Source organism: Aphelocoma coerulescens, chromosome 3 (genome assembly GCF_041296385.1).
Source record: "Aphelocoma coerulescens isolate FSJ_1873_10779 chromosome 3, UR_Acoe_1.0, whole genome shotgun sequence".
In the NCBI taxonomy this organism is placed as follows: Eukaryota; Metazoa; Chordata; class Aves; order Passeriformes; family Corvidae; genus Aphelocoma; species Aphelocoma coerulescens.
This window is the reverse complement of record NC_091016.1, coordinates 125,215,257-125,232,600: the sequence shown is the minus strand read 5'-3', so window position 1 is coordinate 125,232,600 and position 17,344 is coordinate 125,215,257. Positions and strand designations below refer to the sequence as shown.

General features: G+C 56.4%; 1 protein-coding gene across 2 annotated transcripts in view; it reads left to right on the top strand.

Moving 5' to 3' along the window:
* The first annotated feature begins 936 nt into the window (after positions 1–936).
* SELENOI (selenoprotein I) overlaps positions 937–17,344 on the top strand; it is a 28,303-nt gene continuing 11,895 nt past the window's right edge. The window contains exons 1-4 of one of the 2 annotated variants that reach the window (XM_069011901.1): positions 937–1,084; positions 14,723–14,791; positions 15,073–15,181; positions 17,258–17,332. In XM_069011901.1, the coding sequence (XP_068868002.1) occupies positions 1,037–1,084; positions 14,723–14,791; positions 15,073–15,181; positions 17,258–17,332 (301 nt within the window). In that variant the 5' untranslated portion in view covers positions 937–1,036. Of the gene's footprint in view, positions 1,085–14,236; positions 14,281–14,722; positions 14,792–15,072; positions 15,182–17,257; positions 17,333–17,344 lie in introns of those variants that run through there. The other variant, XM_069011902.1, reaches the window with a different exon arrangement.

The following is a 17,344-nucleotide window of genomic DNA, read 5'->3' as shown; positions in this document are numbered from 1 at the left end:
GGAGGGCTGATGGTGTTGGGGTGCGGCTGTAAAGCGGAGCAGGAACTGTGCAGTGGGGGCTGTGTGCTGCACACGCTGGGAAAGAGGGGCTGGGGAAGGAGGGGGACAGGGCTGGGGTGCCAGGCTGGGAGGAGCCGGGATGGAAGGGCAGATGGGGAGGTCTGAGAGCACCAACTTTGCTCTTACTTTCCCTTCCCCTCTTTGCTCTCTTCTTCCTCCCCTTCTTCTCCCTCCCTCTGCTCTGGAGCTAGGCTGGGAGAGCCTGGAGAAGGGAAAGATCCAGGGAGAGCTCAGAGCCCCTTGCAGGGCCTAAAGGGGCTCCAGGAGAGCTGGAGAGGGACTGGGGACAAGGGCCTGGAGGGACAGGATAAGAGGAAATGGCTTCCCAGTGCCAGAGGGCAGGGCTGGATGGGATATTGGGAAGGAATTGTTCCCTGTGGGGGCGATGATGCACTGGCACAGGGTGCCCAGAGAAGCTGTGGCTGCCTCATCCCTGGAAGTGTCCAAGGCCAGGATGGACAGGTTTTGGAGCAACCTGTGATAGGGGAAGGTGTCCCTGCCCATGGCAGGGGGCGGAACGAGATGGTCTGTAGGGTCTCGTCCCACACAGAATCCATGAGGACACCGGAAGACAAGAAGGGTACAGGGATACCTTGAGCCCTTTCTGGTACCTGCAGGAGATCCAAGAGAGACGGAGAGGGACTTCCTAGCAGGGCTGGCGTGCCGGCACACGGGGAATGGCTCCACGCTGCCCCAGGGCGGGGCTGGATGGATCTTTTGGGATCTTTTGGGATCTTTTGGGATCTTTTTTCCGGGTTTTCCCGCTCCCCCCTGCGCGGGGCCCTCCCGGCCGCCAGGCGGCGCCATCGCGGCGGGGCGGGGTGCGGTGACGTCACGGCCACGCCGGGTGGGCCGATGCAGCGGCAGCGGGAGCGGCACCGGCAGCACCGGGAACGGCACCGGGAGCAGCGGGAGCAGCGCCAGCGGCACCGGGAGCGCCGGGAGCGGCGGCAGCAGGAGCCCTGGGAGCGCCACCATGGAGTACGTGAGCCCCGAGCAGCTCGCTGGCTTCAGCAAGTACAAGGTAGCGGCGCTGACGGGGGCCGGGCTCGGGGCCTGGCGCCGTGAGGGGGGCGCTGAGGGGGCGCCGGGCCTGGGGGGGGGGAGGCTGGGGGGGGGCTCCAGCGGAGGGTGGGGGCTGGCGTGGGATCTTGGTAGGAGCTGTAGGAAGAGCCGCGGTGTGGGGAAGGGATGTAGAGGGAGTCCCGGGGTTTGGGGTGGAGGGAGGGACCACAGTGAAAGCCGAGATTTGAAGGGGAATTGTAGGGAGACCCGGGTTTTGGGAGGGTCTGCAGTGAGACCTGGGGTTTTGGGGGAGGGGGGTTTGCAGTGATGTGCGGGGTTTTGCGGGGGGACTGCAGTGAGACCTGAAACCCGGGTTTGGAGAGGGTGGGAGGTGAGGTGAGCCCCAGGGTTTGGTGGGTTTGCAGTGACACACAGGGGGGGTTTGGGGCCGGGGGCGTTGGTGCTGCAGTGACACCTGGGATGTGGGTGGGGGGACTGCAGGGAAACCTGGAGTTTGGGGAGGGGGTGCTGCAGGGAAACCTGGGGTTTGGGGCAAAGCTGTAGTGAGGCACTGGAGTTTCAGGGTAGGGGGAGCTCTGCAGCGAGACCCGGGTTTGGGGGTGGTTGCAGGGAAGCAGAGGGTTTGGGGGGATGGCTGCAGTGAGACCCGGGCGTTTGTGGCAGAGGGCTTGCAGTGAGTGAGACCCGGGATTTGGGGGGCTCTGGGTGCAGTGAGGACCGGTGTGGTGAAGGTGGGACCGTGTGCAATGTGGGACCCTCTCTTGCTGGGATGGTCAGGGTCTGACTGGGAGCTTCTCCTCGTCCTGGGCTGTGGTCCAGGGAGGCAGTGGTGACCTGTCCACACAGACAGTGAGCTCTGGGGCTGTTCCCCCCATGAAGGGACCGCAGAAGGGGCTGTGGGTGCCCTGGGAGCAGGGCCAGCCCAGGAACTGCCCACGCTGAGCTTAGGACTGCGGTGCTCCTGCCCCATGGCTGCTCTGTGCAGTCACACCCATAGAACCCACGTCCTTCCCGTCTCCTCATGCCAAGCTGTGTCTTGTTGAAAGCACTGGGAACCTTGAAAGGAAGCTCTGGAAATGCCAACAGGCTCTGCTGTGGCATTTAAATCCCTGGGGGCTGATTCTGGGCCAAAGTAGGCGACATCCTTAACACGGGGGAGTGCTGGATCCTGTGTTTATGTGGAGGGGAGGGTGTTTTCCATATTTTTTTCTTCTCCCACAACAAGAGTGAAGTAAAAAGGCTTCACCTGACCTTCTTTACTTTGCTCTTGTTGTGGGACCCATCATGTGGGCCCACGTTCCAGTTGTCCTCCCAGAGTGGCTTGTGGGGTGTCATTTAAGAATGTGGGACAATCAGGACAAGTCTGAGGCCTTCAGGGAGCAAAGCTCCCCCTGGAGCCATCAGTGGGGGCCGGGGTGGCCAGGGCTTGCTCACACTCCTCTTGCACCCTGGTGAGGTGGAGAGAAACGGACTTGGGAGAGCGGCTTGGAGCGATGTGTCAGGGTGCCCAAGATTCTCTGTGGAAGGCTGGCTGTGTGGGGATTCGTCAGGAAAATGTCCACGTGTTTAGAAAGGCAGTGAACAACCGTGGGCTTGTGTGGGTGCTGGAGAAAGGTAATCAAAACACTCAGCTGTGAGCCAGGCCTCCCAAAAGGGCTGGTTTGGCTCCTGCAAAGACAATTCTTTTGCTCCAAGAGGGAGACTGTTGGATGTTCAGCCTGTTTCCCGTTGTGCTGCAGGGATTGGTGGGGTTGCTGCCGTCCCTCTCGGCACCTGTGCAGGGACAGCGGGGTCTCCACCTGCAACACCCTTCTGGATTGTGTGGCAGGGACCAAAACTGCTCCCAGGTTATTTCCTGAAGACACCTCTGGCAGAAACGCTGCTGCAGTTAAACCTGGCAGCAGAGCCCCGAAAGGGGCCAGGGGGGAGGAGGAAGGTCCCAGGCAGCACAAAAAGCATTGGCTGCTCGCTGTCCCCAGTTAGGCACCGGTGGGGTGTTCCCTGGCCTTGGTTTGGGGGCACAGGGCCGGAATGTGGGAGCAGGGCTCTGATGGAGCTGTCCCGAGGACAGGAGTAACTTTGCCCCAGAGCCTGTGGTTTTACTGAGTCAATAGGGACTTTGACAAGAGTGGGTGGGCTCACTAAGAGCACCATCTCTGCCCCACTCGTGTCTCTGCCCTGCTGCCTTCCTTGCTTCCTGCGTGTCTTGTTTCCTTGGGGAGCTTTGTTCTTGGCTATTTTAGCCTTGCAGAAGTGGCTGATGCAGCACAAATCTCAGGTACTGGGTCACGTATTCCAGCCTTGATTTAGGCATTGGGGCTTGGTGTGCTCTGCCCTCTGCAGCTTCCAGAGCTGGGTTACCTTGTCAGACTCACAAGTGGGGTTGGAAGGGACCTTAAAGCTCATCTCATTCCACCCCCTGCCACGGGCAGGGACACCTTCCACGAGCCCAGGGTGCTCCAAGCCCATTCCAGCCTGGCCTTGGACACTGCCAGGGATGGGGCAGCCACAGCTGTTCTGGGCACCCTGTGCCAGTCCCTGGCTGTGCCTCAGCCTTTAAGCAGTGCCTGGCAGAAGCTCTCCAGCCATATGCCATCAATTTGGAGAAGAGCAAGTGGATTTGGGGGGATGTAGAGGAGGCAACGTGTCCCAGGGAAGGAGCTGTCCTTGGAGAGGAGCTGGTGTCCCTGGAGCTGTTAGAGCAGGAGCAGAGGAGCTTCATGCAGGATGATCCACAGCCTTCTCCAGCCCTGACTGGGTCACTCGTGCCATGGAGTCAGGAGTCCAGATGGTTTCAGTCTGCAGTGTGCTCGTTCCTGTGCTTGTTTTGAGGCCGTGGAAGAGGATTTGTGTGTCCACATCCTAAGGGAAAGCAATCCAGGCACCCTGCTCTGGTCGGGTGTTGAATGTCCTCTGCCAAACCCCTCCTGTCCAATGTGAGATGTCTCCTGCCAAGAAAACTGCAGCCAGGCACTGCTATTTCTGAGTGGAAACTTGCAGTGGGATGCCAGAGGTCAGGTTCTTAACAAGTGTCTGCAGATGGCCTTGTGGCCAGCTTCTGGGCAACCTCCTTCTGTAAATGTATGGGAGAGGGGGAAACGGGGCCCTCGGGAGTGTTCACAGAGGTGTCTGTTCCTGCTTTGCTTTGGACAAGGGCCTGGAGGGACAGGACAAGGTAGAATGGCTTCTCCCACTGCTAGAGGGCAGGGCTGGATGGGAGATTGGGCAGGAATTGTTCCCTGGGAGGGTGGGCAGGCCCTGGCACAGGGTGCCCAGAGCAGCTGGGGCTGCCCCTGGATCCCTGGCAGTGCCCAAGGCCAGGCTGGACATTGGGGCTGGGAGCAGCCTGGGACAGTGGGAGGTGTCCCTGCCCATGGCAGGGGTGGCACTGGATTAGCTTTAAGGTCCCTTCCCACCAAACCACTCTGGGATTTGATGGTTCTAAGTGAGGGCACAGCTCTGCAGCTTCACGTGTCCTGGCAGTTGCAGGCAGCTCCGATGGTTTGTCCCTGTCTTTCCATATTCCAGTCACGTATCCTGCCTTCTCTGTAGCCTTTCCTCACCCAGCCTTGTCTGAGCTGCTTGTGATTCCATGTTCTCCAGCCCTACCCTAAGGATCCTGTGCTGTACCGGTGTCTCTGGTGCGATGGAGCCACTGATGACTGTTCCCAGGGCTGTGATCCCTGTGTGGCTCTTTGCTCCAGGTCCCGTAGGAGCAGGGAAGGTGCTTGAGTGACAAGTGTTGTGCAGGAGCTCTGGCTGGTGTGTGTGTGTCTGCTCCCCTGGGTTCCTCTCTGTGAGCTGGGTGGAAGTGCAGGTACGAGGCTCTGTCCCGACGCCACGTGGGCCTCAGGCGTTCCCAGGGGGTACATCTCATCCTCAGGGATCTTGGTCTGGGAAAAATGCCAGCAAAGGAGGAGGTGGGAATGCCACTCCTTACCTGAGGCACAGGAGGAATGGAGAGAAAAGGTGATGACATGTGTCATGTTTGAGTCCAAAGGTGGGTCAGGCTGGTGGCTCACCCAAGAAGCTTCTGAAACCAGCATGAGTTCAGCAAGAGGAAATTCAAATGAGGCTTGGGAAGGACCTTTTATAGCAAAACTATCGCTCAAAAAACCCTCAAACCCTTCCATTCTGTGTCCTTGTGTCCGAGCAGGAGCTGGTGGTGGCCTTAAGGGACCTAAAGGTGCCCTTTGAATTGCTGTTTATTAGAGCTGACACTCTAAGGAGGGAATAGATACAACATCCCTTGGGATGGTGGGAATCCCAGGTGGTGGAGCAGCAAATGGGCCTCTGATCCATGTGACTGGCAGGCCCCGTCTGTAGCAAATCATTCCCACATTTGATTATTCAAAGTTCTTGAAGGGTTTCTTTCAGGAAAACAACTCTATTCCTCATTTCCAATGATAGATGGAAAGGATGTTCACAGGGCAGCTTGGAGATCTGGGGCACTGAATGCACCCAAGGGTCAGGCTTCAGGAATTTCCATTTATTGTGGAAAGCATTTTCCTTCTGGATGCTCTCCTCCCTTTTCTGCACCCTTCTTCCAGGTGGGAGCCCAGCTGCTAGTCCCATCTGTGCCCTGAAGAAGAGGGTGCTCTTCCCCTCAACCAGAAATTTCATTGCCTCCAGACTTGGGAGTGCCACGGGGATCAGGGCTGCAGATGCTGCGCCACGGGAAGCAGATGGCTGGAGGCTGCTCCTGGCAGGATTCTCTAGGCTGCTCTGGAAACAGGAGCCCTGAAGGGATCTCTTCAGGGTGTTCAGAGACACCGATGGCAGCTCAGACCGGTGGAACACCCCTGGGAGCAAGGGCAGCAGGCAGGAAAGCATTTTGCTGCTGGGTTGTGGCCGTGGGGCTCGACCACGGTGATTAAAGGCCAGTGCCTCCCCCCAGCCTGCCGGCTCGGCTTTTCCTTGCAGGAAGGGTGAGAAGGAGGGGAAGCCTTTGAGCCCAGCTCTGGAATCAGTTAACTCCTTCCCCAAGGGCTCTTTTAATTGCTGTGAGACAGCCGGGTGTGTGTCTGCCTTTGAAGACACACAGCTTCCCGAGGTGCTGCCTGGCACCTGCTGAGCACCTCCTAGACTCTGTGATTTCCAAGTTAGAGGTGTTTTTATTCTTTCTTCTCCTTTTCTGTGATTAAATTCAGGGGTTTGAACTGCTGCCCATCTTAGTGTGTCCCTTGCAGCTCTCGTGATCTGAGAAGTGCCGTGGTTGGCGGGGACGGCAGCAGTGCTTATGGATTAACTGGGAGCGACTCAGCTCACGAGCCTTGGCTGAGCTTTTCCCCTGTGCTAAGTGATGAGATGAGGGGAAGGGATTTATGCTGCTTTCTAGAGACACTTCTGACGTGCTGGGAGGTTTTGATGAGTGATGAGCTGGTGCCACTCCCAGGACTTGCTCTGGCTGTGTTTACATCTCTTCATCCTGAACAGCCCTGAACTTGCTGCTGAAGTGCTGCTGGTTTCTGAGCAGTGGCCTTTGCTCTCTACAGGGTGTCAAAGATATTGAACCATGTTTTGGTGGGGGATTCCCAAGCTCACTTGTTTTAGCCACACAGTGGTGGTGATGAAGCTCTTTGTGGTCAGGACCTACTGCAGCTTCAGTCCCAGTGGGTCCTGCAGGGTTTCCAGGAGGAACTTCAAACCTCTGTTTGAGACAATGACTTGGCCAGGGACAGGCAGCTTGTGGCTGTATTGGCTGCCACACCTCCCCTGGACACTTCCAGGGATGGAACAGCCACAGGTTCTCTGGGAACCCTGTGCCAGGGCCTGCCCACCCTCCCAGGGAACAATTCCTTCCCAATATCCCATCTAACCCTGCCCTCTGGCAGTGGGAAGCCATTCCCTGTGTCCTGTCCCTCCAGCCCTTGTCCCCAGTCCCTCTCCAGCTCTCCTGGAGCCCCTTTAGGCCCTGCAAGGGGCTCTGAGCTCTCCCGGGGTCCTTCTCTTCTCCAGGTGAGCACCCCCAGCTCTCCCAGCCTGGCTGCAGAGCAGAGGGGCTCCAGCCCTGGAGCAGCTCTGGGGCCTCCTCTGGGCTCTCTCCAGCAGCTCCACGTCCTTGTGCTGTGTCCCCAGGGCTGGGGCAGCTCTGCAGGTGGGGTCCCACCTGAGCACAGGGGCAGAATTCCCCCTTCCCTGCTGCCCACGCTGGGGGATTGGCCCAGGACTGGGGGGTTTCCAGGTGTCAGCACACACAGCCAGGTCCTGTCCATCTTCCTGGATTCCTTGTCCTGTTCCCCAGCAGGAGCCCCCTGGGCTCGTTCCTTGTGGTGCAGATGAAGGACACAACTCCTGCTGTGCCCATCTGCCTGCTGCACACATCCTGCATCCTTGGGCCCACCTGGAGGTTGCTGTTCCCAGCTGGTGGCTGGGGACATCTGCTAAAAGCAGGTGCTTTTCTCATGGATGTGAGCACGGTGGAGCTGCATTCCCAATCCCAGCTGTCAGTGTGGGGTCAGGTGCCAGGATGAGCAGCCACAGGCCTGTGGAGAGGAAGCAGTAGTTGAGGTGGTGACAGTGCTGAGCCTGCTGGTGCCTTTGGCTGTGTGAGCCTTTTCCATGTGCTGGAAAAGCCTCTCTCCTTGGCATGCAAAGCAGAGCTGGGTCCCAGCTCGTGCCTTGAGTGTTTCAAGGTGTGCAGAGCCATCACTTAAAACAGAGCATGGGCTGCTTGTCAGCCCATCTTGGGGCTCTTTAATTGCACTGAAAGTTTGCTGCAATGTTTATTGGAGTCTGTTGAGTCTTGGCTACAGGGAATTCCATCAGAAAAGTTACTCATTGCTAATTAACAGCAAGTCTTTGGCTGTCTGGAGGGCTTGGAAGAGAACTGGGAGTGCATTGTGGAAATTCAAGTCTCACTTCCCGTGGCTGGCTCCAGAAGTGGCCAGGATACAAGGATTTGTGTCAGTGACCTGACTCGCTCTGCTTCACATCTTGCACAAGGCTGGATGTCAGTGTGGGCTTTTTCCTGTTAATTGTGAATTTCGTCTTTGTGGAGAGGTGGGATGACAGAGAGGCAGAAATGTGCTTTGGAAAAAAAAGTTTTATTTGTGCCCTTCACAAAGGCTCTGTCAAAACTTGGGGGTGGTGTTGTCCCTCTTTTCCTGCAGTGCCTTGCTTTACCTGGAATTACTTCCTGCTGCATGTGGGCTTGTGGCTTCCATGAATGGAAAAGTTCAATTTCTTTTTCTAGGGATTGTAAGAAATTCTCTTTTCTTGCACTGACTTGTGCATTATCACAGAATCCCAGCCTGGTTTAGATGGGAAGTGACTTAAAGATCATTTAATTCAAACCCCCTGCCAGGGGCCAGGACACCTTCCACCTTCCAGGCTGCTCCAAGCCCTGTTCAAGCTGACCTTGGACACTTCCAGGAATCCAGGGGCAGCCACAGCTTCTGTGGGCACCCTGTGCCAGGGCCTGCCCACCCTCACAGGGAGGAATTCCTTCCTAAGATCTAATCTAAACCCACTCTCCTTCATCTTAAGACCATTTCCCCATCCTGTTCTCCTGGTTGGCAGGTTGGGATCAAACCCAGTTCTCCAGAGGGACTGAGGTCTTGCCAGTGTTTGATCTCCCCAGAGGCTCATGGCCTCTGTGAGGGGCATCCCAATCTGGAGGTGCCAGAGCAGCTCACTGACCCTGCAGGAAGCAGATTCTGGGATAAGCCCTTGGGAGAACACAGGGATGTGGAAGTGGGAGGGTGGCGAGAGACTGCTGCCTTCTCTGCTGTTGCTGCCATGCTCTCCTGGTCCCTCCTGTTCTCCTTGGGCACACAGAGCTGGTCTGATCTCCCTCTCAAATACATCCCCCCTATTTTTTAAAGCCCAAACCAGCTCTGGCAACACAGGAAATTCTTCTGGCTATCCCAGTGTTATTGTAAAAAGTTTTTTGTTCCTGTATTTTTGATTCTGCCTTTTCTCCCCCCTCCCTGGAGTCACTGCTCTGATCCCTTGCTTGCCACTCCAGAGGTTCATTGCTGACTGATCCTCTCCTAACTGCATCCCTGAAGGCTCATCGTTCCCAGCCCTGAGCTCACCATCTGGGCCCCCCTGTGCAGCTGATCACCTCGAACTGTAGCAGAAGCGGGTGTGACCCATATTCGTGGATATTTGATGCTCCCAAACAGAGAGAGCTCCTGGATGGTGCTGGAATTGGCAGGCTGCTCGCCAAAGCCTGCCATCAGCATCAAGTGTTGCTCCACGTTATGTATCCGTGGGGAAGTTACTTCCCCTGCACCAGCACAACAATGGGATGGGGTCAGGACTCAGCACCAGGGTGGTGGGGCCATCTCCCAGCTCGGCCCCACCACGGGGTGATTCCAGTGCTGGGACAGAGCCACAGCCCGCTGTGTGTGCTGAAGAGAGAGACTGCACTGGATTCTTCCCTGTGAGGGTGGGGAGGCCCTGGCTCAGGGTGCCCAGAGCTGGTTTGTCCCTGGAGGTGTTCCAGGCCAGGTTGGACAGGGCTTGGAGCGACCTGGGATAGTGGGAGGTGTCCCTGCCTATGGCAAGTGGTGGCACTGGATGAGCTTTAAGGTCGGTCCATTCAGTCCAAAGCTATCTGGGATTCCATGAATCTTCCAGCTGATGCCTCTGAGAACCAAGGCTGTGAATATCGGCGTTGGCAGGGCAGGAACGTGGTTTTCCCAATGAATTATCAAGTGCTGTGGGGGTCGGGGAGCAGGAGGGAAGCTTCTGCTCAGTGTGGCAGTTCCTTATCGAGGAGGGGGGCTCTGGCCTTGCTGGGACACTACAGGTGTTCAGTCCTGGGCTCCTCCCAACAAAGAGACCCTGAGGGGCTGGAGCATGTCCAGGGAAGGGAACGGAGCTGGGAAGGGGCTGGAGCAGCAGGAGCAGCTGAGGGAGCTGGGAAAGGGGCTCAGCCTGGAGCAAAGGAGGCTCAGGGGGGACCTCGTGGCTCTGCACAAGTCCCTGACAGGAGGGGGCAGCCGGGGGGGTCGGGCTCTGCTCCCAGGGAACAGGGACAGGAGGAGAGGGAACGGCCTCAGGCTGGGCCAGGGCAGGGTCACGTTGGATTTTGGCAACAATCCCTTCGTGGAAAGGGCCTTCATGGCACAGGCTGCCCAGGGCAGTGGTGGAGTCTCCATCCCTGGAGGGATTTAAAAGCCCTGTGGATGTGACACTTTGGGACATGGGTCATGGGTGGCCTTGGCAGTGCTGGAGGGTGGTTGGACTCGATGTTTGGAGAGGACTTTTCCAACCTCAGTGATTCTGTGACTCTATGCTGCGTTTTGGAGCATCTTTCATTGCTGGATGTCTAAAACCTGCAGAGTGAAACCCAGGCAGGAGCAGGGACAGACTGAAGCTGCAGCTGGGACATCCACATCCTTCCTGCAGCTTCCTGGGGGGAGCCAGACCCACGGGCTCGTGTGGTGGGTGCAGCTCCCCACTGCCAACATGCTCCATTCCAGTGCCAGCTGACAAGTGACCTTGGAAAAGACAAACAGGACTCGAGTTAATCAGTACATTAAAGGGCGAGGTGACTCCTCACACATCAGCCCACGGTGGGCATAGGGCAAACGTGCCTTGTTTTTCCTGGCACGGCTCTGCTCACTTCCATTTGCTGGGATTGGTTGAGTTTTCTGCCTCCTGGCTTATCTTGAGCCTGAGGGGAGAAGGTTTTTGGCCTTGTGCCTTCTTTGTATTTAAGGAGATTCATCGGGAGCAGCCCCATGGTCTTGCTGGAGCTGCTCTGCCAAGTGCCCTGATCCTGCCTGGAGCACCTGTGAGCAAGACGGGATGTGCAAATCCATCTTTGTTTGCTGTCCCCAGCCCACCGGGATGTGTCACACGCCAACACCAGACAGTGGTGATAGTGTGAATCACACCAGGCACGTGGTGTGATAGTGTGAATCACACCAGGCATGTCCTCTACATGGCCACGAGCTGGACTTGATGACCCATCTGGGTCCCTCCCAACTCAGGATATTCCAGGATTCTATGGCAGTGCTTGGCCTGCCTCTGGCTTCGAGTAACCATATTACTTCAATGCAGAATTGTTTTTTCCGGGACAGGAAGGCCATTAGTAGAATCTGGGCTATAAATCTGTATTTTTTTCCTCTTTGGACAGATAATTTGATCTCCCAGAGGTGTCCCAGTTGCACGATTAATGTTGGATTGGAGCCATACAAGCCATTTGTGTCTGTAAATCCCATAACAACGCCAGCCAGCTCGTCTGCGATGGCACCGCAGCCACCGGGCCCGCCCACGGCTTTTGGGGTGCCTGTGGCTCCCTGGAGCCATCCTGGCATGGACAGGAGGCTCCTAAGTGGTGCCAGTGATAAGATTGTTGCTGCTGGTTTTGCTCTTTCCATAAGGAGCTCTGACCCCAATCCTGAAGGAGCTGTCTGGGCTGGATTGGCTCCTCCCTGGAGCCGTGAGGAGAAGCTGTGTCTGCAAACATGGAGCTGTTTTAGAGCAGGGCCCTTTACAAATGCCTGGCTGCTTTGGGAAGGAGTCTCTGGGGTGTATGAAATTCCTTCTGGGCACTTCTTTTCCTTTCACCTTCTTTCCCTGAAAAGGGGGCAGAAATCCAGAGTCCAGGCTGGTGGATATCATTGGTCGTGATAGAAGAACAACTCATAGAAGGATGTGAGTCACTAGACCAGTGTGTGGAGATCCAAAATGCGGAAGGTGCCACTAATTTCCAGTGAGGATGAGGTGAGGGAATGATGGAGCCAGTGCCAAGCTCAAACTGCTGGGTTTGGGGCCTCACAGATGAAGAGGTAGAAGGGACAACTTTAGTAATGTTTGTAGGTAGGACCCCGACAAGGAAAAGCAGCTGGGGGAGGCTGGGCATGGCCAAGATGCTCTTAGGATCTGTCCCTGAAGATGCCTGGCAACTCATTGGTATTCTGGGAGCAGCTGTCCTGGGCAGGCAGCCGTGTCCTGGCTGTCCAGAGTGCTGTCACCAAGGGCGGCAGCCAGCCTGGCACCAGTGGCAGCCCTGGTTCTGTCCCTGTGCCCCAGGGTGTCCCCAGAGTGGGCACAGCATCACTGGCTTTGCTCAGCACACAAAGAAGTGTCCTGGCTGGAGCCTGGCAGGAGCTGGGGGGCATAGGAAGGATTTAAAGCTGTGGGAGAGCATCTGAAGGGCCACAGACACGGGGAACGGTCTGGAGGGGCCACACAAGGAGCAGCTGAGGGCACTTGGCTTGTTCAGCTGGAGAAGAGACTGAGGGGAGACCTCATGGATGTCAACAACTTCCTCCCGAGGAGCAGCTCTGATCCCTGCACAGGGACAGCACCCCAGGGAACGGCTGGAGCTGAGTCAGGGGGATTTGGGATGGATATCAGGAAAAGGCACTGCCCAGGCTCCCCAGGGAATGGGCACGACTCCAAGGCTGCCAGAGCTCCAGGAGCATTTGGATACCACTCCCAGGGATGCCCAGGGTGGGAATGTTGGGGGTCTCTGCAGGGACAGGAGTTGGACTCCATGATCCCTGTGGGTCCCTTCCAACCCAGGATATTCCATGATTCCATGAAGCCTCTGCAGAGCAGCTGCCCTTTCTCCAAGAAATGACTCTTTCCAGGTCTTTGAGTTCTTCAAGCAAGCTGGAAACGTGTGGCCATGGGGAAAAGCTGTTTATTGACTATTATCCCCAATCTTTGCAGGGAGAGAGGAAAACTTCCCGAGCCATGAGCCTGGTGAAGCTTCCCTGAGATACCTTCCAAGCATGGGCACAGAGGCTCCGGAGTGCTTCCCCTGCCTCGCTCCAAGCCTTGCATCTGTTTTCTTGTTCCAGGCTGTTTTGGGGATAATGAGATTAAATCAGTCTCTCCTCCTCCCCTAACTGGTGCTTCAAATCCTATTATCTTGTAAAGCATTTGGAATTCTGCCCCCCAAAATTGCATTAAGCTGAGATGGAAATTCCTCGTGGCTTAGACGTCGCCTCCGTACAGCTTCGGTGTTTGTTGCTGCTTCCTCTGCAGCTCCTGTGGCTTTGCTGGTGTGAGGACGCAGTGTCTGAGGCTGAATCCCAGGGAGATGAACTGACCCTGTGTAGGGAGGGCAGGGAAGGGCTGGGAGTGGATACAGAAATCCTTGCCAAGGATGGGATTCACCCAGGTGGGACCAAATGCTGTAAGATGGGGCCCTGGTGAGACCCGGTGCCCCTTCTTGGTGCTGGTGCCTGTCTTGGGGGTGTTGGCTTTCCCTTTCCCACCACTTCTCTGCTTCCAGGGAAGAGTGGGGTGTGCAGACAAGGAGAGGAACAGTTTGGAGCAGCCCATGGGTGCAGTGATGGGCTGGTTCAAGGCCATGGGGTGGCAGGGGACCTGGAGGTGCTCTTTGCTGAGGGATTTCATTTTACCACCCAATTTGGGATCTGTTGGAACAAGTCCTGAGGAGGCCCCAGAGCTGCTCCCAGGGCTGGAGCTCCTCTGCTCTGGAGCCAGGTTGGGAGAGCTGGGGGTGCTCACCTGGAGAAGAGAAGGATCCAGGGAGAGCTCAGAGCCCCTTGCAGGGCCTAAAGGGGCTCCAGGAGAGCTGGAGAGGGACTGGGGACAAGGGCTGGAGGGACAGGACACAGGGAATGGCTTCAAACTGGAAAAGGGGGAATTTGAGTGGGATATTGGGAAGGAATTGTTCCCTGGGAGGGTGGGCAGGCCCTGGCACAGGGTTCCCAGAGCAGCTGGGGCTGCCCCTGGATCCCTGGCAGTGCCCAAGGCCAGGCTGGACATTGGGGCTGGGAGCAGCCTGGGACAGTGGGAGCTGTCCCTGCCCATGGCAGTGGGTGGCACTGGAGTTCTTGGAAGGTCCCTTCCCACACAAACCACTCTGGGATTCAGAGGTTGGGATTGGACTGGGGCAGATGGCTGAGCTGGGGGTGTTGTCCCACGCACGTGGGTGGGCAGCAGGCTCTGCCCAGCCCAGCACCGAGCGGGTGAGCCCAGGAGTTCTGTAGCCTATGGAATTGTTCTTGGGATTCTTATCAAAGTGTTCCTGGGGGAAGAGGACTTTAGCCAGGGTAATCCGTGCTTGGAAAGGGCTGTGAGAGCAGATAACAGCTCATGCTGCTCTTGAGAGCCAAATGGTGTCAAATTTTAACTTTCTAGCTGGGAGTTGTTTCATGCCTTGTCTAGATCTTTGATTTTTATTTCTATTTTTATTTCCCCCACCACAAACACACCCTGAGCACCTCAAATGTTGTAAAAGTGGTGGGATGAGGGGTAAGAGGTCTCCCTCCCCATTCTCTAGGCTGCCTCTGGTGAAATCTCAGGTCCTCAGTGGAGAGGAGCCCTCTGAGACCCATCCTGCTCAAGGGACTCCCAGTCCCACTGCTGGAAGTGGGAATGGAGATTGGGACCAGCAAGGGAACAAAGGGGTCACAGCAGAGCAGGTGACAGAAGGCACTGTTGGGGGGTAGGACCCACAGCATTTCTCCTCATCCAGGTGGCGCAGAGTATTTGGAAGGATCAGCCTCTTGCTCCTTGCCTGTGTCCACTGGGAGAGCTGGAGTTGGCATTTCCAAAGGGTGGAGGATTGGTGGGGGGGTACATCAGGAGTCCCGTGGGGGTGCAACACAGGATTGGACTCAGAAGGTTCCAGATCTCTGGCTTTTTCTGGGAGTTGCTGGAGCCCTAACTGTTGGCTTTTGTTTCCCTTTCCCAGTACAGCGCCGTGGACAGCAACCCCTTGTCCCTGTACGTCATGCATCCCTTCTGGAACACCATCGTGAAGGTGAGTCCCTGTCCCGCCCCGAGCGGGGACAGCACAGCCCAGGTCACCTCTGTAACGCCATCAGCTGCTTCGTTTGTGGTGCCACTAATGAGTGAGGGGCTGCCTGCAGCCTGCCCCGGATCCCTGCACCCCAGCCCAGCGCTTCCTGCTGCCCCGGTACGCTCCAGCTGCTGCTGGCAGTGTTGTCTAACACCCAGGCGGTGCAACCACAGCTGGAGCAGCTCCTGCTCCTCAGTCCATGTTTTAATGAGTTCATCTGTTCTTTTGCTGCTTTCCCATAGATCTTCCCTACCTGGCTGGCCCCAAATTTGATAACGTTTTCTGGCTTCCTGCTGCTTGTCTTCAACTTCTTCCTCATGGCGTACTTCGACCCTGACTTTTATGCTTCTGGTAAGGCTGCATGTTCCTCGTCAGATGGGCAATCTGTCACCTGCTCTGCTGGGAATTCCAGTGCTCCTTGGTGAGGCCTCTGGGTCTGGGCCTTCCCAAAGTGACTGGGACAGAGGAGGGGATTGAACTCGCTGGGTTTTGTGACCAGGACTTGTCTGGGTGTGACACCTTCCCTCCGGCTGCCAGGGGAACGTTCTCCTGGCTGGCAGCAGGCGAGAGAGGGAGGAGGAAAAATCTGGAATCTTACATAGGATTGGCTCTTCCTGCAGAGCAAACAACCCAGTGCCCTTGTTTGAAAATCTAACAGGAAAATGTTAGGAAATGCTGCTTCCCTCAAATCAGCAGGTAGAGTCTTGTTTTTCACATCTCAGCTCATTCCCCCCTTGGCAAAACCACCACCACATCAGACTAACAAGGCCAAATCCTCCTTCTGAGCTTCACCATTCACAGCTTTAAACTTTCTAACAGTCTCCATGTTCATCTCTCTGTGAATCCAGTGGTTCAGTTGTGTCCCTTTGCACATGGAGCAGTCCCAGGGAAAGGATTAATGCAGTGTGATAATTTTCAGGAACTCCTTTTCCTTGTTTTTCTCTCCCTTAGACCCTCCCAGGTCTGGTTTAGGTTGCTCAGGAGAGTTCCACAGTTCTTCTAAACTGGACCCATCATCAAAACACAAGTACATGGGAAAAATCCTGGTTTCTTGGGATTGCCTTTATTGGTAGATGAGTTGTAGTGGTTTTGGGTGTTGAAGGCTCAGGTGGCATCTGTGGCTGTTGGCCAGGATTTGGGCTGTTACAGTCCATGAGCCATGGGAAGAAAAGCTCTCAGTAGCTCAAGGTGAAAACCCCCAGCACATCAGACACCCAGACTCGTGGAATCCGAGAATGGTTTGCGTTGGGAGGGACCTCAAAGCCCATCCAGTGCCACCCCTGCCATGGGCAGGGACACCTCCCACTGTCCCAGGCTGCTCCCAGCCCCAATGTCCAGCCTGGCCTTGGGCACTGCCAGGGATCCAGGGGCAGCCCCAGCTGCTCTGGGCACCCTGTGCCAGGGCCTGCCCACCCTCCCAGGGAAAATTCCTTCCCAATATCCCATCCAGCCCTGCCCTCTGGCACTGGGAAGCTATTCCCCGTGTCCTGTCCCCCCAGTCACTCTCCAGCTCTCCTGGAGCCCCTTTAGGCACTGGAAGGGGCTCTGAGCTCTCCCTGGAGCCTGCTCTTCTCCAGGCTGGACATCCCCAACTCTCCCAGCCTCTCAAAAATTGGCTTTGGAAGGATGGAAAAGCTCATGGCTTGGGACCCTTTCACATACATATTTTGCATGTCCTGCTTGGAAAGAACTTTTCCTGGTGCTGCTAAGGCCTCCAGAGTTTTGTGCCTTCCCTCCTCCTTGGATGGCTTTTCAGACATGATGCCCTCCCTCCTTCCCTCCCTTTGCTGCTGGAAAGGCACCATCCTGCTGCCCTGAGGAAACAGGAGGTGGCATTTCACGGGATCATTGTTCCCCCAGGAGACCTCCCTGTGCCCTCCTGCTGCCAACGATCCGTGCCTCTTCCTGCCCTTCTCCAGTGCCCCTTTGGGCTCTGATTGCAGCCAGCTGCTCCCCTGGCTCCCTGCCAGAGCCCTGCTGGAGGAGGTGGAGGTGCTATTAAGGAAGAGCTCGGTTTCCATTGGCAGGATGGGACTGGAGACTGGGCGGGGAATCCTGGCATGTTCCTGCGGGGGCAGGGAGTTGCCACATCAGAGAGGCTCCACTTGATGCTCTGTGAGCAGGTGACTGAGGAGTGTCCTCTGCACACACTTCCATGGCCTGCAGTGGCACTACAGAACTGGCCCCACTTCTCAGAGCCCATGATTTTGGAGAGCTGGGGGCAAAGGACAAATACATCCTGGAAGGGAAAGTCCTCACTGACCAGGTTTCATGAGCTGCTGTGGGGCAGCCCTGCCATCACATCCTGCAAAGTTCACATCCCAGATTCAGTGTTTGAGTCCTCGTGGCTGTGCCTCACGGGCCAAAATAAACCCCCTGGAAGCACATCCTGAGCTGTCCTGACTCGGGTCTGTCTGATCCCTGCAGCTCCTGATCACCAGCACGTTCCAAATGGAGTGTGGATCGTGGTGGGGCTCCTCAACTTCATGGCCTACACGTTAGGTAAGAGTTTTC